Source organism: Aythya marila, assembly GCF_965140915.1.
Source record: "Aythya marila genome assembly, chromosome: 24".
NCBI lineage: Eukaryota > Metazoa > Chordata > Aves > Anseriformes > Anatidae > Aythya > Aythya marila.
In genome coordinates this window covers 2,366,101-2,390,462 of record NC_139065.1, presented here as the reverse complement: position 1 = coordinate 2,390,462, position 24,362 = coordinate 2,366,101, and the positions used below count along the sequence as shown (strand labels likewise).

At 61.2% G+C, this 24,362-nt stretch overlaps 1 protein-coding gene across 1 annotated transcript in view; it reads right to left on the bottom strand.

Moving 5' to 3' along the window:
* The window catches only part of LOC309887169 (receptor-type tyrosine-protein phosphatase V-like), a 31,913-nt gene extending 17,113 nt beyond the window's left edge, over positions 1 to 14,800 (bottom strand). Inside the window, exons 1-16 of the mRNA XM_082778680.1 lie at positions 14,463 to 14,800; positions 13,504 to 13,567; positions 11,152 to 11,418; positions 10,184 to 10,453; positions 9,413 to 9,679; positions 7,583 to 7,855; positions 7,043 to 7,303; positions 6,309 to 6,581; positions 5,485 to 5,754; positions 4,846 to 5,115; positions 4,128 to 4,400; positions 3,562 to 3,834; positions 2,972 to 3,241; positions 2,322 to 2,594; positions 1,330 to 1,602; positions 534 to 806 (exon numbers count right to left, since the gene is read on the bottom strand). Coding sequence (XP_082634806.1) covers positions 534 to 806; positions 1,330 to 1,602; positions 2,322 to 2,594; positions 2,972 to 3,241; positions 3,562 to 3,834; positions 4,128 to 4,400; positions 4,846 to 5,115; positions 5,485 to 5,754; positions 6,309 to 6,581; positions 7,043 to 7,303; positions 7,583 to 7,855; positions 9,413 to 9,679; positions 10,184 to 10,453; positions 11,152 to 11,418; positions 13,504 to 13,567; positions 14,463 to 14,528 — 3,916 coding nt within the window. The 5' untranslated portion in view covers positions 14,529 to 14,800. The remainder of the gene's footprint in view (positions 1 to 533; positions 807 to 1,329; positions 1,603 to 2,321; positions 2,595 to 2,971; positions 3,242 to 3,561; positions 3,835 to 4,127; positions 4,401 to 4,845; positions 5,116 to 5,484; positions 5,755 to 6,308; positions 6,582 to 7,042; positions 7,304 to 7,582; positions 7,856 to 9,412; positions 9,680 to 10,183; positions 10,454 to 11,151; positions 11,419 to 13,503; positions 13,568 to 14,462) is intronic.
* Between the last annotated feature and the right edge of the window lie 9,562 nt (positions 14,801 to 24,362).

The window sequence follows — 24,362 nt, the reverse complement described above, 5'->3', positions numbered from 1 at the left end:
GGCTTTTAAATGGCAATAGGAGGACAAGCAGAGTGATGAGCATGAGGAGGTGGCTTATTCCTCTCGCTAACTGGCAAGTTGCATCAGAGACCTGCCTGAATGGCCCCGCATGTGACTCCCAATACCCCGCAAGGGGCTGGCTGAGCGTGGGAGCAGAGACCTCTGGATTCCCCAAGCAAAGTGCAGGGACTGTGGGGATAAGCACATGAAAAGGCTTATTGTGCTTATCTGCAATTTCCACATTCCTGAAAAAAAAAAAAAAAAAGCCTGGCTTCCCCATATTTCCCATGCCAGGAATTTTCTGAGTGCCTGGGAGAAAGGCGGTGGGGATGGTGAGGTACCAAAGGGCAGCTGTATTGCCTGCTCTCCCCTCCGCTGTCTCACCCAGACCACGATCCCACTGCTAGAGCCATACCTGCAGCTTCCAGACAACATTCCCAGCCCCAGCCCTGCCCCTTCCCTCTGCAGGAGCTGAGCCTGCCCAGCTGGGGAGGGCTGAGCATCACGCACGACCCCCAGCTCCCACCACTTACTCGTCCAGTCACTGATGTTCTCTGCGGAGGCTGCATAGGGCCCTGCCATGGACACCACTTCCAGCAAGTATTTCTGTCCCGGAGCCAGGCCAGAAAAGGTGAACTTGCTGGTGCCTTTCCCCACAGACGTGTTGGCTGCCAAAATACCCGATCCCGAGTAATACAGGAGGAGCCTGTACCCATCCTGTCCGTGGGGTTCGGCTCTCCAGGACACGCTCAGCCTGTTGGGATACCCCTGGTTCGTCATGTACACGTTTTGGGGTGCCAGGGGATCTGGAGAGAGAGGATGAGCATCATGTATCAGTGAAGGGTCTGAGGACATTGCTCAGTCACTGGCAGTGTCATCGGAAGGGATGGACCATGCAAGACAGGGCTCTTTGTCTCGGCTGGATGGCTGCACCCACCAGCCTGGAGGCAGCTTCTGCAAGCCTCAAGCGGTGCCTGGATGAACAGAGACAGCCTTGTCCTGGCTGCAGCAAGCCACCGAGATGGGCGAGGAGGGTGCACCCAGCCAGCTGGAGGTGGGAGCTGAACACCCTCATCCTGCTGCTCCCAGTGAGCTTCTCCTCTGGTGCTCAGCTCCCAGAGATGCAGCCGCCCTCATCTAGGTTGGGGGAGCTGACGGTGAGGGTGGGCAGAGCCCTGCTCAGTGCCATGGCACTGATGTGCCCTTGGGTTGAGGCAGGGCTCGTGGTCTCCATGCGGGTCAGTGGGGCTATACCTTTTGCTACAATCCTACGCAGGCTACACCCACACCCAGCAAGGCACAAAATCACCCTCCAACCCCACTACTCACACGTCCAATTGCTGACATTCCCTGCAGGTGTCCGGTAGGGCCCAGCTACAGAGACCACCTCCAGCACGTACTTGCTTCCTGGGGCCAGGCCCGTGAAGGTGAAGTTGTGGGTGTCTCTCCCAACTGAGGCCGTAGCTGCCACGGTGCCCAGCCTGGCGTGGTGCAGGGTCAGCCTGTAGCCATCTCGCTCCCCGGCCGCGGCTCCCCAGGACGCGCTCAGCCTGTCGGGGTGCCCCGTGCTCAGCAAGCGCACAGCAGCCGGGGGCAGCGGGCCTGGGGAGTCACCAGACCTGGTATTAGGGATTGGAGGCCAGGCAGAAGGAAAGAGATGCTTGGTGGGATGCTGTGGGGCAGGATTGGTGCTCCCTAAGGTCTGGATATGCAGGGCCACACTGGCACACTCCAACTCCTGACTTTTCTTCTCCATCCCCTTCCCACCTCACCTAATTTCTCCCCTTTGTGGTCCCTCACTCACCAACCCTTCTTCATCCACATCCTATTCACACTCTCCTCCCCACGCCCAGCTGCCAGACCTTGCCACAGGTGTGTGCACACATCCTCCAGCACACAGAACTGGCAGAGGGCTTGTCGAAACCTCATGCAGCCTTAAAATGCTTCTGAGTGGGCAAAGGGGTTGGGCTCATCCATCTCCAGAGCAGAGACCTGTTCTACTGGGAGAAAGAGGTGGATGACCCTCTTCTACTGCTCTGATTCACAGACCTTTATGGGAACGTGGTTTCTACCTGCTGGAGGTGACTCAACAAGGGTGAAAATGCTTGGGTATACAGGAAGATGGGACTGCTTGGACAGGGGATGTCCCCATGTGGGCACGGCTGGGTAACCCTGCATGTCACCAGCGTTTTGCACCCATGCACGTGGGTATGCACACCTCCAAAGGCACCAGATCCCCTATAAGCCTCCCAGACCTCTCCAGGGGTGCCCAGTGCAGCCTCTCCCACCCCTCTGCAGGGGACAGTCCTCTGGGCACTCACGCGTCCAGCCACTGACGTTGGGTGCTGCTGCCTGGTATGGTCCAGCTGTGGCACTGGCCTCCAGGGAGTACTGGCATCCTGGGGCCAGGCCCGTGAAGGTGAAGTTGTGGGTGTCTCTCCCAACTGAGGCTGTAGCTGCCACGGTGCCCAGCTTGGTGTGGTACAGGGTCAGCCTGTAGCCGTCTCGCCCCCCGGCTGCAGCTCCCCAGGACGCGCTCAGCCTGTCGGGGTGCCCCGTGCCCAGCCAGTGCACAGAAACGGGGGGCAGTGGTCCTGGGGAGAAAATAAAGCTTATTGGCAGGAGCCATGTCTGGGAAGAAGGAGAGGAGCTGCTCCATCTCCGTGCCAAGCCCCAGGTGCTACAGGAGGTGGGTCTGCCCTGCAAGGTCCCAAAGGGTGGCTTTGCTCTTGGCTCTCTGGCAGCTGCCTCAAGGGGTTGCCTCCTCCCTAGGGCTGCATGTGGATGGCTGCTTGGGTGTGGGTGGCCAGGCCATGGGGTCCAGCACAGACCCCCCCAATGCTGCACCCATCAGGGCATGAGCACTAGGCACTTGTGTGGATGGGAGAGGAAGGCAGGATCTGGCTGGACCAGTATGGCCTCTGACTCGAACTGGGAATGAGTGGAGGACACCCGGCCACATCATACTCACGTGTGCAGTGGGTGAGGTTTGGGGTGCTGGTGTGGTAGGGCCCAGCCGTGGCTCTCACCGCCACACTGTAGCGGGTGCCAGGGTTCAGGTTTTTGAAGGTGTGGCTCCTGGCATCCCCAGCCAGCGCCGTGTGCTCAGCACCACTGCTGGAGGCTGTGTCGTGGAGCTCCACCACGTAGCCCTCTGCTCCGTGCCCTGTGGCTGCCCAGGATGCCCGCAGTGATGAGGCAGAGGGGCTGCTCAGGGTGAAGTTGGCAGGGGCCAAGGGATCTGGAAACAAAAAAACAAACAAACAAACAAACAAAAAAAAGGGTCAGCCCCTGCTGTGTGCCACAGCGCTGGGAGCTGGCTGCCTGGCTGGGTGGGTGCTCATGCACCAAGCAGGGGGCTGGGTGGCCACCAGAGGTCCTCCCAGAGAGAAGGATGGGGGCAAACGAGCAGTCAGGGTGCAGGGCTCCAAGCACAGCAAGCAAAAAGGATGAGTGTGCACAGCAGGGAGGGGTTGGGATGGGGAAGGTGGTGGTGGGTGCTCCACAGAGCTATGGGGCACGGTGGAGAGCCCTGTGCTCAACCCAACCCCTCAGACTCACACGTCCACTGGGTGATGTTGGTGGAGGAGGCTTTGAAGGAGCCTTTCACGGCAAAGACCTGCAGAGCAAACTTGCTGCCTGCCTCCAGGTGAGTCCAGGTGATGTTCTGGGCATCCTGACTCAGGATCTGGACCCGCTCCCTGCTGCGGGTGGTGAGGCTGTACAGAACAGCACGGTAGTGGTCCCTCCTGCCGGGGGGCTTGTTCCACCATGCGTGAAGCTCTGAGGTACTGCCTGGGTTGGTAAGGCTCAGGTTTGTCGGAGCAGCAGGAACTGCAAGGAAAGACAAATACACACGTTGGAGAAAAAAAGGTCCAGTCCTGAACATGCAACAAAATCTCCAGAAAAGCCTTGCTTTCCCCGGGCAGCCAGCACAACAGCCCAGAAAGTGCCCTGTGCCCCTTGGTGCAAGAAGGCTGCAAGAGGCAGGAGATGACTGCAAGCCAGCAACATTGAGAAAAAGACCACGGTGCCCTCCAGTCCTCCTCCGAACACAGATCCCATCCCACCTGGGGCTCCTTGCAGCTCCCCCACCTGCATCACCTGAGGGTGCTGAGGGTGCTCACCTGTGCACCCAGAGGTGTTCCTGGGGAGGGAGCGGTAGGGGCCGGCTACTGCCCAGATCTCAACAAGGTAGCAAGTCCCTGGTGCCAGCCGCCCCAGGGTGATGTTGGTGCTGTCTTTCCCTGCTTCCAGGTTCCTTGCAGGTGAGGACAAGCCTTCCTCGTGCACGCTGAGCAGGTATCCATCCCTCTGCCCAGGAGGGGTCTCCCAGTGCACAGCCAGAGCCCAGGTAGTGCCGACAGGGCTTGTTGATAGGGAGAGTGGAGGTAGTGGGACTGCAGGAGAGAAAAGGCATTACAGGGGATAAACCTGGGATGCTCAGGACTGATGCTCATTTGGGAATGAAACTGGGAGCTGCAGAACCGCGAGCAATGAAAATGTTGCCTAAAAAGGGCTGAGAGCAGCAGGTTGCTCCCAGGTCCAAGCTGCTCCCTCCATCCCAGGTGATGACACAAGTCACCACCATGGCCCCAGAGTCCCTGTCCCAACGTGTGGGGCAGGCTCCCAGTGTGCCCCATTGAACCCCTGGGCCCAGAATGAGTGCGGGTCCCAGCATCCTGAGCAGGAGACAGGCACCAGTGGTGCTGCAGGGACGTGGGCACAGGACCCTGCTGCAGGACAGCCCTGGGGCTCCCTTTGGCCCCCAGCCCCTCGCCAGGTTGGCCACCAGGACTGGGACACACAGAGGGGCTGGGACACGCAGAGGGGCTGCCTCCCTACCTGTGTAGCCGATGGCAGTCTGAGAGGAGGTGCGGTGAGGCCCAGCCTGCGAAATGATCTCCACCCGATATCGGGAGCCCGGCACCAGCCCCTCCAGGTCAAGGTGGGTGACTCCACGGGGGACAGACACGTTCCTGATGATGGACAGGGACTCGGCCACCGAGAGCTGTACCAAGTGGTCTCTGCCACCGCCTGACTCCACCCAGCTCACGTGCAGCTCCTGGGGACTCCGGCCAGGCTGTGCGCTCACGTTAGCCAGAGACAGGGGATCTAGGAGGAAACACAGCGCGGAAATCTGTGAGCTGGTGAAGGGAAGCAGATGGAGAGGTCAGGACCCAGCCCACACCTCTGCACAGGGCTAAAGGAGAAGTGTGGACAGCTGACTGCCAGCTCGCCCCTTGCTGGCTCCCTGTGCAAGCTGCCCGTGCACGTCCCCAGGGTGCATTTTTGGAGGCCCAGCAGCCAGCACGCAGCACCTAGCTCATGACACACGCTCCCATTCCCAGGAGCATGGATCGTACAGCTCTCCCTGGAGCCTCCCTCCAGAGGTGGCCTGGGCACGTCCATGTCACTGCGAGCCCTGCGGGCAGCACCAGGCTGCCCTGTCCCTGCAGGAGGCTGGGGCCACTCTTCACTCACATGTCCACTCGGTGGCAAAGTGTGACGAGGACCTGTATGGGCCAGCGAGGACCGTCACCTTCAGGAAGTACTGAACGCCGGGGGACAGCCCCAGGAAGGTGAAGTTGTGGGTGTTTGGCCCCACGGAGATGTTCCTCTGCATCGGATGGCTCTTGCTGTAGAGCTGGAGGTGGAACTGGTCCACGTCGCCAGCAGCCTTGTCCCAGAAGGCTGAGAGTCCCAGCGGCCGCCGGGTGTTGGTCAGGGTCACGCCAGATGGAGCCAGTGGATCTGAGAGAGGAAACAGCAAGCAGTGAGCAGCAGTCGTGGTGCAGGCGATGGGCTGGCACAGGAGCTGCCCCAGGACGAGTTACAGCCTTTTTGTTTTGGGGGACAGCTTCAGAAAGGAGCTGGGAATACAACAGCTGACCACAAAAAGGGCCCTCTGCCAGCATGCACTCATACTGGGCACCCTCAGCTGCTTGTGCCCAGTGGGCTTTGGTCACCAGCCCTGGCAAATCAAACCCCAGAATAGTCTGAACTCATTAATAATAGTCTGCCCTACAACAGACGTGGGAGTGCGTCCCCACCCTGCCTGCTGGGTGGCATTTGGTAATGTTTTCCCATTCTGTGATGGGTCTGTCCTGCACTGAGGACCCTTTTGCTGCCAACCTGGGGCTCTGCTGCTTCTTCCACTCGTTCTTTGTCTGTCCAGCCCTGCCCCTGGGTCCCTGCTACACACAGTCCACGTTCTGCCTTGCTTCCATGCCACAAGCTCTCTGCTCTCCCTGGCCAGGCCCTGGTTGCAGCCTGCAGGAGGGCTGGGGAGGGCGTTACGCACTCACATGTCCACTCGGTCGCTGATCGCACGCTGGATCTGTAGGGCCCAGCCAGAGCAGCCATCTCCAGTGTATATTGTCGCCCAGGGACCAGGTCCTCAAAGGTGATGTTTGTCCAGTTGTTCCCCACAGACACGTTCCCGACCTGCTCCTGGGATTTGGTTTCCCGGAGGGTGCCTGTGTAGCCGGTGTTGCCAGCAGGAGCTGCTCTCCAGGAGGCTTGTAGAGAGGTGCTGTGGCCCTGGTTGCTCAGGGTCAGCTGCTCCGGGGGCAAAGGATCTAGGACAGGTAAGGGCTAAAGTCACAGCTGCTCCTAAACTGGGGTCGCCAGGCAGAGGTGCAGCCCCAGATGCTTTTCCCTTCACTAGGAGCACCCACACCAGGGTCCTCTGGCCACCTGTGGGGTCTGAGCGGGCCACCATCAGCCCCGCTGACACCCACAGGTCAGTTTGGCAGGGGGGGAACATGCACAGAGACTGGACCAGCACAGAATCCAAACTGGCATGGTAGGAGAGGGCTGCCCTGGTGCTGGAGGAGGGAGAAATGATGTGGACCAGGGCAGCAGAGAGGTGGTTCGGGGCAGATCCAACCTTAGCAGTGCCACCAAAGCGGGGCTGAGGAGGGACTTTTTATGGGGTGAAGTTGCAAAACTCCCATGCTGTGACACGCCTTGAGGCACGACAAGAGGGAAAAGGGCAGGACCGAGTGGGAACCCCGGGGCTGGCCATGGTGAGACTCACATGTCCAGTTGGTGACGCGCCGGGGTGCGGATGTGTAGGGGCCAGCCACAGTGCTGACCTCAAAAGTGTAGAGGGTCCCAGGGCGCAGGCCCTCATAGGTGAAGTTGGTGACACCTCTGAGCACCGAGCTGTTCTCCCCTGGGTGCTCCACAGGGCCTAGGGCCAGCAGGTAGCCCTCTCCCATTGCCTCCTCCCAGCTGGCCAGCAGGCTGTAGGGGCTGCCCAGGCTGGACAGGCTCACTCCCGATGGTGCCAGTGGCTCTGCAAGGGACAAGGACAATGTCACAGAATCACAGAATCACAGAATTTCTAGGTTGGAAGAGACCTCAAGATCATCGAGTCCAACCTCTGACCTAACACTAACAAGTCTTCCACTAAACCATACCACTAAGCTCTACATCTAAACGTCTTTTAAATCCATTTCTGCCCCCACTTCAATCCCCCCTGCTGGCCCACCAGCCTCCTGCATGCGAGAGCTCAGCCCCTCCACAGGGCACCAAAAATACCCCAGAAAAAAACACACTTTGGCTTTCTGCTTACGTGTCCAGGCTGCTGCGCTGTGGGCAGAAGCCCGGTAAGGGCCAGCCACCGCTGTCACCTGGACAGAGTATTGCTTCCCAGGGCTCAGCCCATGGAAAGTGACGTGACCGCTGTCTCCCCCAACGGAGATGTTCCTTGCCGGAGCGCCGTCCTCTGCCTCCCGCAGCGTCACCAGGTAGAAGTCCCTCTCTCCTGCCGGGGTGCTCCAGTGGGCTTGCAAGGAGCTCTGCTCCTCTGCATTGCTCAGGGTCACATTGGTGGGGCTCAGGGGGTCTGGAAGGGAAGGGAACAGGGTGGTGGTCAAGGTTATGGGGTGCTCTGGACCCAAAACCCAGGGCTTGCTGTCTTGGTTGTAATTTAGGACTGTCAGCACCAAGGTGTTGGGCACACCAGCATATAGGGCATACAGTCCTGCACTGCTCGGTCAAAACAGAAAAGCAATAGTGTGAGCAGGTGCCATGCAAGACCCTAAGATCTCCCCATGTACCCTGGAGCCTCTCTCCCTATTTCCTTGTCTCCAGGGTTACATCCAGCCTTAGACATCGTTTTAGAGCATGCTGTTTCCACTCCCCAGTGCAATCATTCCTGGTTTAGCGGAGCTCAGATGAAGCTGGCAGCCCTGCTGTGAAATTCCTGAAGGGCCCCTTCATCTCCAGTTGTATGAGCTTGCTGATATTCCCAGGAACTGGCCTGGATCGAACTGGCCGGCTGCCCTGGCTTGTTCGTCTGGCACTGGGATGTCCGTGCAGACGGGTAGGTCAGAGCTGCAGACAGCGACTGCGGGGATTGAGTCAGGCTCGCTCCAGAGCAGAAAAAAAAACCAGCTGGGAGTGTGGAGATCTTCCAAAATCCCAGCTGCGGAGTCAGCAGTCAGCAGGCTCTGGCTTCCCAGACTGGCAGAGCTGGAGACCTGCAGTCTGGTGGCACCCTGTCCTTACACGTGTGCCTGGCAGTGAGCGGCGCGGGGCCAGGACGAGCCGCTGGGCACAGCTCTCCTGAGCCTGCAGTTTGGCATTTCTCTAATTTGCTCATCACTAGAGAGAGCCGGCGCTTGCCTGGCGTTCATTCTGAACTCATTTTCAGGAGTCCTTGTGCTGTCCAGGCCTTGGATCGCTCTCTCCATTTTTCCTCTGGTTTCCTGGGAAGGTCTGGGAGAGTGAATACGGGGCCAGCCCTGTTCCCAGTGCTAGGGACACGGCGATGGCAGCGAACAAGGGCCGTGGGGGGGAGCCACCCTCTCTTGGGGCCATCACCTGGGGTCAGAAGGTGCAGGCAGGGGGTGATGGGGCAGCTGGCTGGGGTCTGGGAGCACTACCCTCAGAGTCTTGATCTACCAGATTTTGCTTCTGTGGCTGTGTTTGCACAGCACCCGCCTCATCAGAAGCATCCATCGGGGTGAATTTATCTGGTGCTACCAGAGCATGCTTGTGACAGCACTGAAAGGGAACCAAAGATCCATTCCCCTCCAGAAACCTCTGGCTCAGCTCAGTTCAAGAGCTGTCCCCTGCCCACTGATTCCCTGGGGGCCATCCTGACTGCAGCCCTCTTTCTGCAATGGTTCCCCTGCACTGGGTGTCTGTGTTCCCCTAAGGCTTGTTCCAGCTTCACGTGTCGTCAAACATTCCCACCCCACGGGCTCCGTCCCCTTTTTCTGCCATCACAGCTCCCCACAGCTGGGTCCTGGGGGGGCTTAGGATCAGATCCAAGCAGCAGATTTGCCCTCTACACAAAGCGCTGTGGCAGGAGACCTCCACATTCAGCAGCTGGACCAGAGGCAAGGAGAAGAGCAAGGCCACCGAGGTCCCCAATGCCCCGTCCACCTTTACTCACACGTCCAGGCCGTGGCGTTGGGCCCGTCCACGGTGTAGGGCCCGGCCACGGCGCTCAGCCCCAGCCAGTACTGGGTGCCTGGGTGGAGGTGCTGGAAGGTGTAGCTGGTGAGACCTCTCTTGGCCGACAGGGTCTTGGTCACCGTCTGCGTGAGGAGGTTGCGGAGCACGAGGTGCAGCCAGGCGGCCCCCTCAGCGCCCGCCCAGGAGGCCAAGAGGCTGGTGCTGGAGCCGGGGCTGAGCCTCAGCTGGGTGGGGATGGAGGGTGCTGGGGGGAAAGCAGTGAGATTTGGCAGTGCACAGGGGAACAGGGGGGTCCCACCACCCTGCTCCCAGCCACAGCAAGGTCTCCTACAACCCTCAGGGTCTGGCAGGGGTCTGCTGAGGGTTTTCTCGCCCGTGTCCCTTCCCAGGTGGACTGTGGGGCTCCTGAGGTTCCTCCAGATATTTTGAGCCTGCAGCAGCCCAGATAATGCAACATCCCTGCAGCTCCCACCCACCAAAGCCTTTTGCTGGCTACCCTTCTCCCGTGGTGCCACAGAGCAGAGAAACCCAAGCTGTGGGGTCATGCGAGGCAGGACGGATATGTAAGGTCCTGCCACACTAGTGGCTCTGGTGGCCCTTTCTGCCTCCCTCAGCACACAGCAGCGATGCAAAAAGCTCCCGGCTGTTCCCCACCCTACACAAGATGCCCACCCTGAGCCTGGAATCCAATTCCCAGCCCAGCCAGCACATGTGCTACACCCCTCCTGCCAAACCAGTCCCTCCCTACCTGTCCACTGGTGGATACTGGTGCTGGCCTGGCTGGGTCCAGCCAGCGTGCTGACCTTCAGGGCGTACTCGCTGCCAGCCAGCAACCCATCGAACAGGAAGGTGGAGGCGTTTGGCAGGACGGACACATTTCTCACAAGCATTTGGAAGTCGCTGTGGTAGAGGGCGAGGTGGTAGCCGTCCCGCTGCCCGCTGGCCTGCTCCCAGGAGGCGTGCAGCGCGGCCGAGCTCCCGCTGCTGCTCAGGCTCAGGTTGCGGACGGGTGAGGGACCTGAATCAGACATGGCATGGATGGATTTGGCTGATTGTCTCACTGCCAGCTCGCTCAGGAGCTGGTGGGACAGACCTACACTCCGACCTGCCTGAAACCATCAGACAGATGCTGTCTGAAACCAAACTGAGCTGTCTGAAACCATCCCTTCTCCTGGCCGAGCCCTGCCCTTCAGCCCTGCTGGCCTTTTGCAGTTTTTCTACCTCCACGTGCACCTGATTTACTCAAGGACCTTCCGGAGATGCTGCTGTCATCCCCATTCTCCTTTACATGAGCCAAGGAGGGTCTAGGACAAGGCTTGGTCTGACAATGACTGGCAGGGATGTCCCCAAATCTTGGAGCAGATGCTGCTTCCTCGTAGTTCTTCCTAAACCTCCAGGCATGACTTCTTGCAAGCCCTCAGCTCTCCACAGAGTCCTCATCACACCTTACTCCATCACTAGCTGTGTTACCCCAGGAGACATGGCCTGAACTTCAGAGTGCAGGGGTAGGACCAACCCTCCACATGGATTCAGGAGCGACCACATGGGCCCTGGGGATCAGGGAAGAATCCTAATCCTTGCAGCTGTGAGGACGTGCCCAACCTCCCCATGGATTCACAGGACCACCCTGTGCTTCACACCCTCCAAAACAGTGGGGCGATCCCTGGCAGGAGCACGCAGACCCCTTGAGTCTGCAGTCCCAAGCGAACCCCTTACTTGTCTGCGCTGTGACCATCTCCCTGGCGGTGTCCATGCAGGCAAGCATGGCTGTCACCTCGATCTCATAGTATGTGCCAGGGGTCAGCCCGTGGAACCAGAAACTGGTGGTGTTGGGTCCCGCAGATCCATTCTGCAGCAGCGTGCCCGACCCCAGGGACGAGAGGGCAAGCGAATATCCCTCGGCACCCCCCTCCGGCTCATCCCAGGAGAGAAGGAGGGAGTCTGACTGGCCGTGGTCACTCACGCTGAGGTTCAGGAGCATCCCTGCAGGAGCAAGAAGGTATGGAAAACCCCATGCACCACGTGAAAGAGGTCCTGAGCATCCCTTCTATTGCAAAAGGACTCCAAAGGCTGCAGGCCATCGCTTGTTTTGATCAGACAGCCCCACGTTTGCAGCAGAAGAGTTGCCCTGAGGAGGCAGAATGCCCTGCTCCTCACCTTACAGGATTTTCTTGGTTGATGTTGAAGTGCTTTGGGCCCAGCTTGCAAAAACAAAACCATGGCCGGGGTGAGCAGGCTGGATAGAGCAGAGGGGCAGGCTCCTGCCCTGAGACCTCAGCTGAGATGGAGCCAAAATGAACCTGGGCTGGGAGAGCCAAGAAATCAGCCCAGGTCTCTGCAGCACCCAGGTGAACCAGACCCAAAGCTGGGGAAAAACCAGTCCCATTTGGGCAGAGCAGGGTGCTGTGTACGGGGAGGGGACGTGGATTTGGGCAGAGCAGGGTGCTGTGTACGGGGAGGGGCTGTGGGTTTGCTCAGTGCCCTGCCCAGGTGTGTCCCCACCTCGGTCGTGCCGCAGCAGCAGGACCGGTGCTGTAGCGTCCAGATGAGTGCATCTGGGGATGAGGAAGTGGCACACGGGGTTTTGCCTAATTGTGGGGTCGGTGGCCAAAACTGGCATCGGATCCCCGCCCTCAGAGCTGCTCAGGAGCCACCTGCACAAACAGGAGCTGGACACAACCTGTCTGTCGGGGCCAAGCTGGCAGCAGGACCCCGCCAGGCTCCGTCTCTGCCTCGCCGTGCCTCTGCTAGCAGATTTGCCACGCGCTCCCCGTCCCCAGCTTCGCTGCAAGTGACGAGCTCTCCATGGCTTTCAGCCTTTGGGAGACATCAGAGCAGCTCGAGTGCTAATAAGGCATTTGTGTAAGAATTAGCACTTCAAATTTATGATGTGCAACATGTTGTAACAGGCTTGCTTGAGATCTGGCAGGGCACAAAAGCTCAAAACAAGCACAGCTATTGTCCCAGAGAGCTGCTTGGGGCTGCCTTTACTCAGCAAAGAGTGGTGTAGGGTGAGCCCCAGGGCCAAGAGCACCTTTGGGACTGCTCAGGTGCAGCGTGTGCCCTTCCTACAAAGCTAGGGAGGCGTGACACTCTCAGAACTGCAAGCAATTTCCACTTTGTGCAATGAAATGCAGGAAATGCAGTTAGTGCCTGCCACCACGCCGAGGAGAGCTTCATGCAGCAGATGGATGCACATGGGAAAACCAGACGGCCACAAGGGCAGCACGTAGCCCCAGCCAGCTCCCTGGGAAAGGCCCTCAAGCACCTGCCCTGAGCAGTTCTAGCACAGACTTGGGAGCAGGCTGCTGGGAAGGGCCAGCGGGATGCCGATGGGGAGCTCAGGGCAGGGCTGGTTCCTCCCAGGGATGGCCACAGGGATCTCACCCTGCACAGGGGTCGCAGGGCTGGCTTTTCACCACAGGATCCCTGTCAGCTCATGAAGGTATGAGCTCTCCACCCATGTTTGCCTGCTTGGCTCAGGTTTCTGACAGCCTGAATTGCCTGCCTTCATCTCGGCAGTCGTCTTCTTCACCTCTGCAGTGCAAACGCCCCACAGCGAGCACATGCAGGGGACATCCTCCAGCCCCAAGGACGTGATCACAACACCACTCGTACTCCGTACACGAACCCTCCTAACCACACCACTGAGAGCCATGTCCTGCTCCATCCCATGCCCCGACCGGTGAGCACACAGCGGGGAGCACCATCCTGCCTGGGTGGCTGCAGGGGCTCCATGCAGGGCACCCACAGCTGTGTCCCTGCTGCTGATGCTCTGTGGGGAGGAGGGAGCTCGGAGCCTCGTCCATCTCTCCTGCTGCCCCTCTGAAGCTCATCTCTGCTGCAAGAGCTCCTGTGGCTGCCATGAGGCTGGTTGCTGGAAGGAGATGGGGCCGGCTCCCTCCCCTTCCCCGGTCACAATCTGCAGACCACAAGAAGTCTAAAGCAGCACATTTAGAAAGCTACTCCAAACTCCAAGGTGCCTGGCCCATCACATCTGCTCATCTCCCTGCTCCTGAGCACCACGACCACCCTCCACAGCCCGGGGACCCCTTTGCTTCGGCTTACCTCTGTCGCCGGGTGCATCCTGGCCCTCCGCCCCTGCCCGTGCTGTCCGATTGCATCCCTCACCCTAGGGGGACAGAAGGAGACCGGTGAGACGTGGCCAAAGTGGGGTGGCCAGGGCTGAGACCCAGCACGAGTAGAAGTGGGACTGCAGACCTACACAGTGCCACGCAAACAGGGCGAGGACACCCCACCGAAACAGCCAGGGTGCAAGGGGAAGGTCTGGGTAGTGAGCGAGCTCTGAGCATGGCCCTGGCCATCTCCCTGCCCCCATATCCCTCCCTGCCGTGATGGGGGGGTCAGAGGGACCCCAGACCCCATCCCCTGCAGGCTGCACGGTGAGGGCTTGGCCCGCGAGGACCAGAGCACCCAGCACCCCTCTGACCACGGCGGGTGCTGAGCACGCTGGCAGGACACCCGTCTCCCCACAGGCTGCAGGGTGTGCCCTGCTTTAGGTTGAGGCTAGTTCCCTCCACATTAAAGGAAATATCTCTGCCCACTCCCTGTCCCGCAACAAGCCGCGGAGGAGCAATCATCTTTCTCGAGTTATTTCCCCCTCGGCTCCGCTGGCTGACTCATTTCTGTCCGTCCCCTCCAGTGCCTGCACTGCTTCGGGTGTGCGAGGAGGGGGGTGAAGGGGCTGGGGACCCCCGGTTGGAGCAGGCAGCCCCAGCTCCTGGGGCCAGCAGCCACGCAGCCGTGGCAGCAGGAGCGTGCTCTGGTCCCAGGCACCGGGAGAGGGCACGGCGAGGGAGGGGGGAAGCGGAGGAAAGAGCCAGCTCGTAATTGCAAACGTCGCTAATTTGGTGCAGCTGCACGGCTGGAAGAGGCAGCCCAGAAACATGCCGTCATTCCTCAGCGGGGTAGGACTATGCGAGCCCCTTGCTGCCAGCAAGCCTGGAGCCAGGAGCCTGCATGGACAAACGGGGATGGAGGGGGGGGGTCGAGAAACCAGGGCTTACCTCTGCCAGGGTTCCCAGGAGCAACGGCACCCACAGGACGAGCAGCGGCAGAAGCGGTGGTCTCATCGGGACCAGGGTGGCTGCAAATTAGAGGGATGTCAAGCTGGGTTTGGGGGGGGGGGCTTCTCAGCAGCGGCTGTCCCCAGCCAGCCCCTTCTCCCGTGGCAGCGAGGGGCTGCATCCCCGCATGCCCCCAAAGCTCGGGGGCCAGGATGGCATCAGTGGGGCCGGGCGATGCGTGCCGGCACGTCGCACATCAGCGCTGCCAGCCGTCCCTGGGCACGAGCAGAGCCTCCGGGCTGGGAGAAGTGCAGGGTGTGCGTGTGTGTGCCTCTCGCTGCATGCATTTGCTATTGTTCCCGTGGAGCTGTGTCCCTCTGCAGTGGCTCCGCTGTCGTCCTCGCGTGAGCGCGTGTGTGCTGCGGCCAGGGAGCGGCCGGCCGGGGGGCTCGGAGAGGGGGCTCTGGCCGTGCCTGGGTGTCTGCACGCCTGGAGCCCTGCCTGGCCATCAGAAGGAGTTGTGCAGAGTTGTGGGAGTTGGTGCAGAGAGGGGAGGAGAGGGGAGGAGACAGGACAGGGCAGATGGCGGCTCTGCGCTGGAAGGGAGTGCCCAAACCAGCCCCCAGCAAGGGGAGGGATGGAGGGACGGAGGGCACCCGCAGCCTCGGGCTCGGATGTTGGAGGGAGCTTTGGCACACGCGTGGGTCCGGGTGCTGGACATCTCTGTGCAAAGCACGTTTGTGCACCCTGTAGCTGTTTACACATGAATTTCTGTGCAGGGAGCTGATGGGGAAGGGGAGCTTTGGCTGTGCTGGGTGAGCTGGGCGATGCGTGCCTCCGTGCGATGCCCTGAACAACAGCGGGCGGGTGGGATCTGGGGGATGCACACACACGGTGAGAGGGCTGTGAAGCTGTCCCATCCATGCTTTGCCCTCCTGAGGGACTGTCTGGCTCTGAGCTGTGCCCTGTCTGCTCGTGAGGCTTGTCGGAGCCGTGCTTTGCAGCACTGTGCCCCAGCCGTGCGCGGGGCTTTGTGTGGTGCTGGGCCGTGCGGCGCGTGGCCGGGTGCCAGCCCTGATTCCGAGCGGAGATGCCATTGGATTCACATCAGCGCTGGGGAGCTGGGACAGCGCTGGAAGAGGCTCAGTGATGCATCCACCCCGGAGGCCAGCGCAGTCTGTGTGGCCGTGGGAGGCTGTCCCAGTAGCCAGCGTGGCCACCAGCGGGGGCTATTCAAGCCGTGCCGCTCGCTGTCAGCCACTGGGCTCTCAGGGTGGGGTCCCATGGGGACACATCCCTCGGCTGGCTCCAGGACAGAGGATTTCCACCCCCAGAGACTTGGAGTTTTGTCCGGAGCAACCAGATCAACCCCCAAAGCTTGAGCAAAGATGTGGGAAAGCCCCTGCACGTCGCTGAGAACAAAGCAGGTGGTGATTCCCTGGACTAGGACCCATCTCCAGCCCCAGGTCCATCCCCAAACCTGCTGAAAGCCCCCAGGCTGATGGGGACAGCTGGGATGAGCAGAAAGCGTGCAGGTCTCTTTCCCACTGTGCTCCTCAAGTGCCAGGAGCTCCAGGAGTCCTGCTCCGTGGTCACAGCCACAGAGAGGCTTGGGGACACCCTTGGGGAGGAGGAGAAGCCCCAGGGGCAGCTCCCAGTCCCTCCAGTCCCCTCCATGCCTGCTCACAGCGCTCAGCCCCAGGGCTGGGGTCCCCACTGGGCAAATCCTGCTCCCTGCAGCAATGGCAACACCCAGAGACCATCCCAAAACCTGCAGGCAGGGCTAAGTGAAGGAAACCTGGCAGCGGCTGAGTGCAGAGGGCAGATGCTCACAGGTATCACAGTCGGCTTCTCCAAAGACACTTGGCTGGACTGGGGCAAAGGGGGTTCGGGGCTGGCTGCTGCTGCCTCCAGTGGGCTGGGGACTGGTTCCCAAGGCCCCTTTCCAGCGGCTGCAGCCAGCTGGGAGGAGGCTGGAGCTCCCTGCTGCAGCGAGGGCTTGTCAGGATTACCAGGGGGCCCCGGGTGGAAGCCTGGAGGTTACGGCTGGCTGGGCCCATGGGGCATTTGCAAAGAAGCTTTTGGTGCAGCTCCCCACCTGCCCTGCTGCGGGGGCTTGAGGAGGGATGACCCCGCACCATGGCTGGGGACAAAGGGCTCAGGGAAACCCTGGAAAGAGATTTTGCATCCCCTGGTGTCTGGGGCAGGTGACAGGAGGCAGTGTCCCCTGCTGCGGCACAGACAGGAGGTTTTCCCAGGCTACAGACTCAAAGTGGGGCTCATTGAGCTTCAAAGCACACCGGATTGCTCCAGGCCAGCCAGAGGATGAACCCCTTCACTTGGAGCCCTGGGAAATGCCAGCCAGGCTGAGGCTGCCCTGCCCAGAGCCCTCTGTGGGGCTGGGAGCCTTCCCCTAGGTCCCGAGGTTTGGTGTCCCAGCCCTTGGTGTCCTGCGAGCTGCAGGGCCGGATGCTGCTGGGGACTGCGAGTTCAGAAGGGATAGGTCAGCATTTGCAGTTTGGCACCGATTTGAGGGCTGGTCCTCCCTGCATCCATCCCCGGGGTGAAAATCTTTCCCTGCCCACCAGCACCTGCATCCCATCCCATGCAGCAGCACGGTGCCAGAGCCCAGCCAGGTGCCCACACCTCACCGGTGAGGCTGGGCACACCGCTGAGGAACTCCTCGGTGCGAGTGATGCCATTTGCCTGCCACAAAGCTGGGGCCCAGACCTCTGTTTTTGAGAGGTCCAGCAGTGGGGACAGCGAGCAGGGACACCCAGCTGCCCCCAGCTCGGTGGGATGAGGGGAGGTGGCATCTCAGGTGCTTCTTGGAAAACAACAACTGCTGCCACAGCCCCCTGGGGGGGGACACAACTCCACCCCCGAGGTGGTTTCTCTGGGGACACGTCCTTGCCAGCCCCATCAACTTAAACCCAGGGACGCGGCGAGCTGGGGCCGAGTTCGGGGGCTTTGGGCTGTGCCTGCGGTGGAAACCAGCCCGAAGCTCTGCCAGGAGCCAAACCCAGGCCCTGTCCCCGGCGCCGTGGGGCTCAGCAGCCACCCGTGCTGGGTGGAAGAAGCTGCTCATTACGTGCCCTCCTCGTGGCCACCCCGGTGCCATCGTGCCACCGCAGGCGAGGGCGCAGAGAGAGCTCGCTGTCAGCTGGGGATGCCAGAGCCCCCGGCCGGTCCCCCCGACAGCGAAGCCTTCCACTGTTCCAGACCCAAAAACAACTGCAGAAGGTTTCTCCACCCAGCAGCTGGAAGCAGGCCTGGAAACTCAGGGGCTGCCGAGTCATCACATTTTCCGTGAAGCAGCAAAGGCTACCGCAAGGAGCAGGGGGATGGGGGACGCCCAGCACTGGAAAGCTCACTTGCTTGTGCAGAGGGACAGCAGCAGCAGTGCGGTGGCAAAGACCTGGTCCGAGGATGCTCCTGGCAGCCCCCCTGCACCGTGCCAGCCTCAGAGCAGAGTGGAGCCCACCCCCAGCCCCTCTGGGGACCTTTTGGGGGATGCAGCAGGCGGAGCGAGGATGAGCACGGAGGTGTGCAGGATATGTGGATGCACTGGTGCCACGGAGTCTGTACATGGTGACAAAGTCCCCGAGGCTGGGCAAGGGCAAAGGAGGGCCCCTGCACATCACTGCCCAGCACCACGCCACGAGTGAAGGTGTCAGAGCGTGGAGGAACCCTCCATGAGCTCCCTGTGAGCCATCACGCCCTGCGCAGGATGCCTAGCAGCCCTTCTGGCCCTATTGGCCCAGTTATATGGGACACTGGTGCCACCACCATCAAGCTGGGAGCAGCTTTGGGGCTCCTGTCCTGCCTCGGCCTGGCTGCAGCATCCCTCTGATCCCCGTGTCCCTGGTTCCCGTCTCCCCTTGTGCCCAGCAGCACCACGGGCTGCCCCAGGCCACGATTTCTCCCCGCTGCCACCTCCAGGACACCGAGCGCTGCCTGGGGCTGCGAGGGAGGAATGAGAGGAAGAAGAGAACCGGCTGCTCCCAGGGACGGAGCCCTTGGGGGGTGCAGGTGCCGCTGGGACCCCTCCCTCTGTGAGGTTCACACGCCGCAGGGCTTGGACCCTGAGCTGCAGAGCACCGGGATGCTCTCGCTCCTACCCCTCGCAGGTGTTTAATCATTTCCACGCTGAGCCCTGCCAACGCTGCTGCCTGTCTCCCGCCCCGCAGTTGCCAGCCCTGGAGCTCTTCCCATCCCGCAGAGGGGAGGAGAGCAGGCAGGCAGCAGGGACGTGCAGGGCACAGCTCTACCCAGAGCCACACATGGATGCTGGCCAGGCTGTGGGCAGGCAAGGAGAGGAGCGAGCCCTGAGCAAGGCGATGCTCCGCGTTCCCCCTGCTTGCTGCTGGTGACCGATGAGACCCAGCAGCAGCACCCGGGATGCCTGCGGGCATCACCCAGGCGCCTGCAGAGCTGGGAAGAGCAGGGCTGCGGGTGACTCAGAGCACGCCCAGCAAGCTGGTAGAGCCGGGTAGACCTGCTCAGCCCTGCCGGGGTGTGGGGTGATTCCCCTGGGGCTGAGCAGGCTCACAAGTCCCCTTCCCCTGGCTGGGGCGAGAGACACCACGCGGGGAAGGCTCCGAGCAGCCTGGAGAGTGCTTGCCACACTCCTGCTGCAAGCAGCACTAGGACAACACCTGGTCAGCCCCATAAAGCTCCCAAACCGTCACCAATAACCCCACCGGGCTCTGCTCCCACCCTGGGATGCAAATCTGAGGGCAGAGGCAGAGCACGGAGGTACCTGGTGCTGCCAGGACCTCCACTCGCAGGGCCAGAAAGGTGCTGCTGGCAGCACTGGGAGCAGCTCCTGGTGCCCACCCACACCTTGCCAGGCTGCAAAACCAAAGCACGGGGTCCCCAGTGCAAGACAGGAGCTCCTCAGGACAGGACAGGAGTTCCCCAGGACAGGACATATGCACGGATCCTGCCCCATCCCCTGCAGCCCACCCCAGGTCTGCGGGTCAGGGTTTGCCTGCGCCATGCCACAGCACAGGAGCATCCACACTCCTCTCCCCACCACACACATCCCGACACATTCACATCTGGCAAAGGAGAGGGGAAACAGCATGGGACTGGTACCTCTGCTGGTGGCCATCCCTGGCACGGTCGGCATCCCGTCCCCGTGAGCCCGGCGCGCGCGGCGGCGGCTCCGCGCGCTCCCGCTTGCTGTTTACTCCCGCTTGTGCGCAGCCCTGACGCTCAAGCCTGGGCTGGTCCGGGGAAAGGCCCGCCTGGGCTCGCCCAGCGCCTCTGCCAGCGCCTGCAGGATGCCACAGAGGAGGGATCGGCTGGATGGAGGTGGCCCTGTGGTGGCTCCATGACTCAGGGGTCTGCAGCCCGGGGTGGCAGGGCAGCGTCCGTGGGCGCTGGGGGCACTGTGCCATAGGACCTTTGGAGGAAGCAATTGTCCCTTCGTACCGCTACTGCAGAGGGACAGGGAGAGCCCTGAGGCTGTGATGGAGCAGTGCAGGCATCCAGACCCATGCTCCAGCCCCGAGGCTATCTGCGGGCCATGGTTAGTGTGTCTTCGCCCTGAGTGCCGTCAGGCTGGGCATCAGCTCGCGGAGAGAGCCCCTGCTGCCTCGTAGCCCCCCTAGAAGGGGGAGATGGAGGCAGAGCAGTCAGTACGTTGGCCCAGGAGGTGCAGGACATGCTGAGAGCACATCCAGGAGGGCATTGGAGTCCTCACCCTGCTGAGCAGAGGAAAACCAGGACGTGGGAGCAGGCCCCAGGGCTCCCCCTCGCCCATCTCAATGGATGCAGCAGGAGGAGGTGAGCGTGAGGACACCCATCTCCTGCGGCCCCAGCTGAAAACAGGGCCTGGAGCTCACGTTGCTAATGTTGCTCATGTTTCTGGGCTCTGGGGCTGCTGGCAGGATCAACCTGGCCGAGCCCCACGTGGGAGCAGCGAGTTCCAGAATCCGCTGTGTGGTGCGCGAGGGAGCTTTGCCTCGTCCTCCTCTGCCCCTTCCCTGTCCCCCCAGGGCTGTTTCAGGGGCTCAGCCCTCCCACCACGGGCACCCGTCCCCATCAGCAGCTCCTTCACCCCCGGCTTGGCAAAGCTCTGCAGAGGAAAGGGAGAGGGACGGCGACAGTGGCTCCGTCCAAACCAGGCTGCCCGCACGGGAGGGACAGGGGGAAGCCTTGGACTCCACGGCCATGCTCAGCAGCTTGCAAAAACACAGGCTCCAAATTTGGAAAGCGGCTCAGTTTCCAAATACCACCACGAACTGAAAAACTCACCTCAAAATGAAACCAGCCCCGGCCCTTGGGTTCAAAGTTTCCTGTATACTACCAAACCTGCCAGACGGCTGCATTTGCACAACAAAAAGGTTTGGTTTTGGGGCGAAAGGTCTCTTTTTTGGAGGAGTAAACACAAGACCTCCCCATCCTCCATGCCCGCAGGCAGGAGGCTTGCCTGGCAGCTCGGGGCGAAGGCAGGGCAAGGTCCTATCTTGTTTCCTGGCTGCTTTCCCTCCTGCTCATCCCCCTGCCAGCACCACTGCCACCACACCGAGCTGCCAGCCCACCCCACAAAGTGCTGGACCCCGGCGGGCTCCGTTTCACACCCATCCCCATAGCAGGGTCACCCTGGAGGCTCCCAGAGCACAGAGATGGGTGCAGGACGGGGCTGTGTGAGGGCAGAGCTGGTCCCTACGTGATGGGAACACCTCCTGTCCATGGCTCACCCCACACCGTGGCGGTGCCGTGTCCCCATGCAGCACCCAGGGGTGCTCCCTCCCCGCTGCGAGGCTGCTGCTTTGGCAGCAGTTCCCTCTGCAGCTCCTTGGCTTCTCCCTGGCAGCACCCAGAGCCAAACACAACACAAGCCTGCCTCTCCGGCTGCCAGCAGCTCCTGCTGCTCTCTGCTTCCAGCCCCCAAAGGCAGGCAGCTCTGCTTCTTCGCGGGGATCCCCACCCCGTGTCCTGCTGCACCCCCTCCCCGAAACCTCCTCCCCAGCCAGGCGCGCATTTGGGGCTGGCACAGCTCCAGCCCGGCTGGTCCCCGGACTGTTTTTACCCATCCCAGCGGGCAGAGGCACTCTGCTTTCTCCCTCCCAGAAGCTATTTCTTGGGATATTTCTTGGACACGGTGCCGGGCTCACAGCTGGCAGTTGTTAAAGGCCTGCTGGCAGCTTTGCCTCACCCGGTGGGTGCTGCAATTCTGGAGCAGGGGTGAGACGGTCACAGGGGGATGATGCCCAGTCACTTCCTCCACCACTATCTGCTGGATATTTTCCTCCAGAGCCCCAAGAAGCCTCTATCCCCTCAGCCTGAGCTCCTGCTGCTTGTGCTTGACTCAGAAGGGTTGGAGCATCTCCAGGAGCCACACGGAGCCCAGCCCGGTGCTTCCCTGCGATGTGCCCATGGAGGTGACCGACCTGCCTTGGGTGGGGGCACGGTGTGGAGAGCCCGGCCACATCCAAAGCTCTGGCAGAAGCGATTCTCACCTACGAGGGGAGACACCCTGCCCTGCCTCAGTTTACCACCCGCGCGTGGGGAAGCGGAGCGGCCCCGCTGCCGGGGGGGAGGGCGGAGAGCAGGCGGGATGCCGGCACGGGGCGGCAGGGCGCTGTGCCGAGCCTCCTCGTCACCCCTGGCCTCTCATTAGCAGCCAGTTTGGCATCTGGGCCGCGACGCCACGCTGTCCTGCTTCTGCCGTGGGTGCTGAGGCCGGGCCAGGCTGGCTGGGGGGGGTCCGGGATTGTCCCAGGGCTCGGGGGCACCAGGCAGGCTGCTGCTCGCCTGGAGCCGCTTGGCAGGGAGAGCCTAAAACAACAAACATTGCAGAATAAAGGAACGTCTCACTGCGTTTTCCTGGTCAAATGTTTTCCTGTTTTCTGAGCAGCTCTTCCAGCTCCACTAGGGCAGAGGACTCGTCCCAAGGCAGACCTTCAGCAGGAGGCAAGAAAGCAGGGGAAGAGGTCGGGAAAGATCAGCTCCAGGAGAAGCGGGAGCCTTGCCGGGGTCCTGCAGCAGCACACGGTGTTGTTCTCTCCCCTCTGGGATGAAAGCATGCCGTGAGCACGGCGCTGCCTGGGTCAAACCTGGCTGAACACCGCTTGTTTATGGACCCCCACCCATGGGGGTGTTTGTGAGACCCTGGGGATGAGCCCTGTGTAATTTTGGTGCCCTTCCAGCCCTGGGTCCATCCCTTCGCCCACCAGTGCCTGCCAGAAGCTGTGCTGCAGGTAAGGGCACCCTGCCCGAATGCTGCCACCCGTCAGCCCCCTGCCCAGCTCCTTCATCCCCACCCACCTCTTCCTCAGCCATTCACTGCCCTGGGCATGGCACCAGCCCGCCAGACCCCCAGGGAAAGGCACAGATATGTGCTCCATTGACAAACATCCTCTTTCCCCTCTGTTGCTGAGCATTATTAAAATTTAAAGCAAAAAAAGTAAAAGGAAGGGAAAAAAAAAAAAGAAAAAAAAAAAAAGAAAAGAAAAAGGTTGTTGGCAGAGTCTGGCCTGAAAGCCAGCCTGCGAGTGTGGGCGCCTGGGGACGGTGACCCGCCGGGAGGACGCAGGCGCAGGGGACGCTGACACGCGGGGCGGCCACCACTGCTCAGAGCAGCCCCGGCTCCTCGTGGGAGACAGGAGCCATCTGGACCTCCTCTGGTCCGTGCATGCTTCGCCATCCCTGACCCCAACGGAAACATAAGCCAGGCCATTGCTGGAATGGAGAAATATGCAGACATCACTGCATTTTTCTGCCCCAGATTTGTCTGAAGGGCTCCCAGCAGCACCCGTGGGTCCAGCCCCAGCCAGCACGGTGGGATGCGACTCCCTGCGGGTGGTGCAGGAGGTGCAGGAGGTGCAGGGTTCACGCTTGTGGTCTCCTGAGGGACTCCATGAAGCTGAGCATGGGGCTACCTCTGGCAGGTAGCAGGCAGTGTTCCTCTGCCAGCAGAGATGGCTTTCCAGGCTCACAGGGTCATTCTGAACCGGTGGTCATTGCAGTGCAGGATCCACATGCCCTACGACAAAAATTAAAGCAGGAGGGTAAGAAATAGAAACCCAGGAGCGTGCTGTCCCGTGCACGGGGCGGGGAATCGGGTCTGCCTCCGCTCTCAAAGCACACCCAGGGTTTGGTGGTGACGGTGCTCTGGGGTTAAATATTTGCAAGCAGAACGTTTCTGAGGCAGACACTGCCCCTTATAGGAAGAGGGAGTTTCTTGTTGCATCCTGCTCAGAAGCGACAGGAGGACACTTAGTGGCTGCAGCAGGCACTGTACAGCCAAGGAAACGAATGCGAAACTTCTCTGCTTTGTTAGAAACACGAGGATTGGAGCCTGAGTAAAAACTCTCCCTCGCCAGAGTAAGGTTTCATATTTGGAAAACAAAACAAAACGGCACAACCCAAAACCCCAAAGCAAACGATAAAGGTGCGTGGTCACCTGCAAGGGGCAGCCCACTGCCCACCGGTGCGCCTCCGGTGTCACTTACCCGTGTCCCAGCTTCACCTCCAGAATAAATCCTGCTGTTACTCCGATTCCTTCGGGGCCGGGGAAAGCCTCAGCTCTTCGCAATCCTCAGGCGCTGCTTGCTGCGATGCTGCCGGGTTCAGCCCCCCCGGGGCTGGCTGACACCGACCACCTCGCACAGCTGCTGGGGGCAGCGGGGAGCGACCCCTGTGCGTGCGCACAGCACCCGGCGGGGCGAGCAGGATGAGATGTGCATCCCCACCGGGAACGCCTGGGATCGAGTCCCGGGGCACAGCTCCGCACATTCGGCTGACGAGAAGGTGCGGAGGTGCTCCGAGAGCCGTGCTCAGCCCCGGACCCCAGCCCCAACCCCGGATCCCAGCCCCAAATTCACTGGAGGCTCCCCCTGGCGGCTCGCCCCCGCCCCGACCCCTATAGGGACACACACCGCTGGG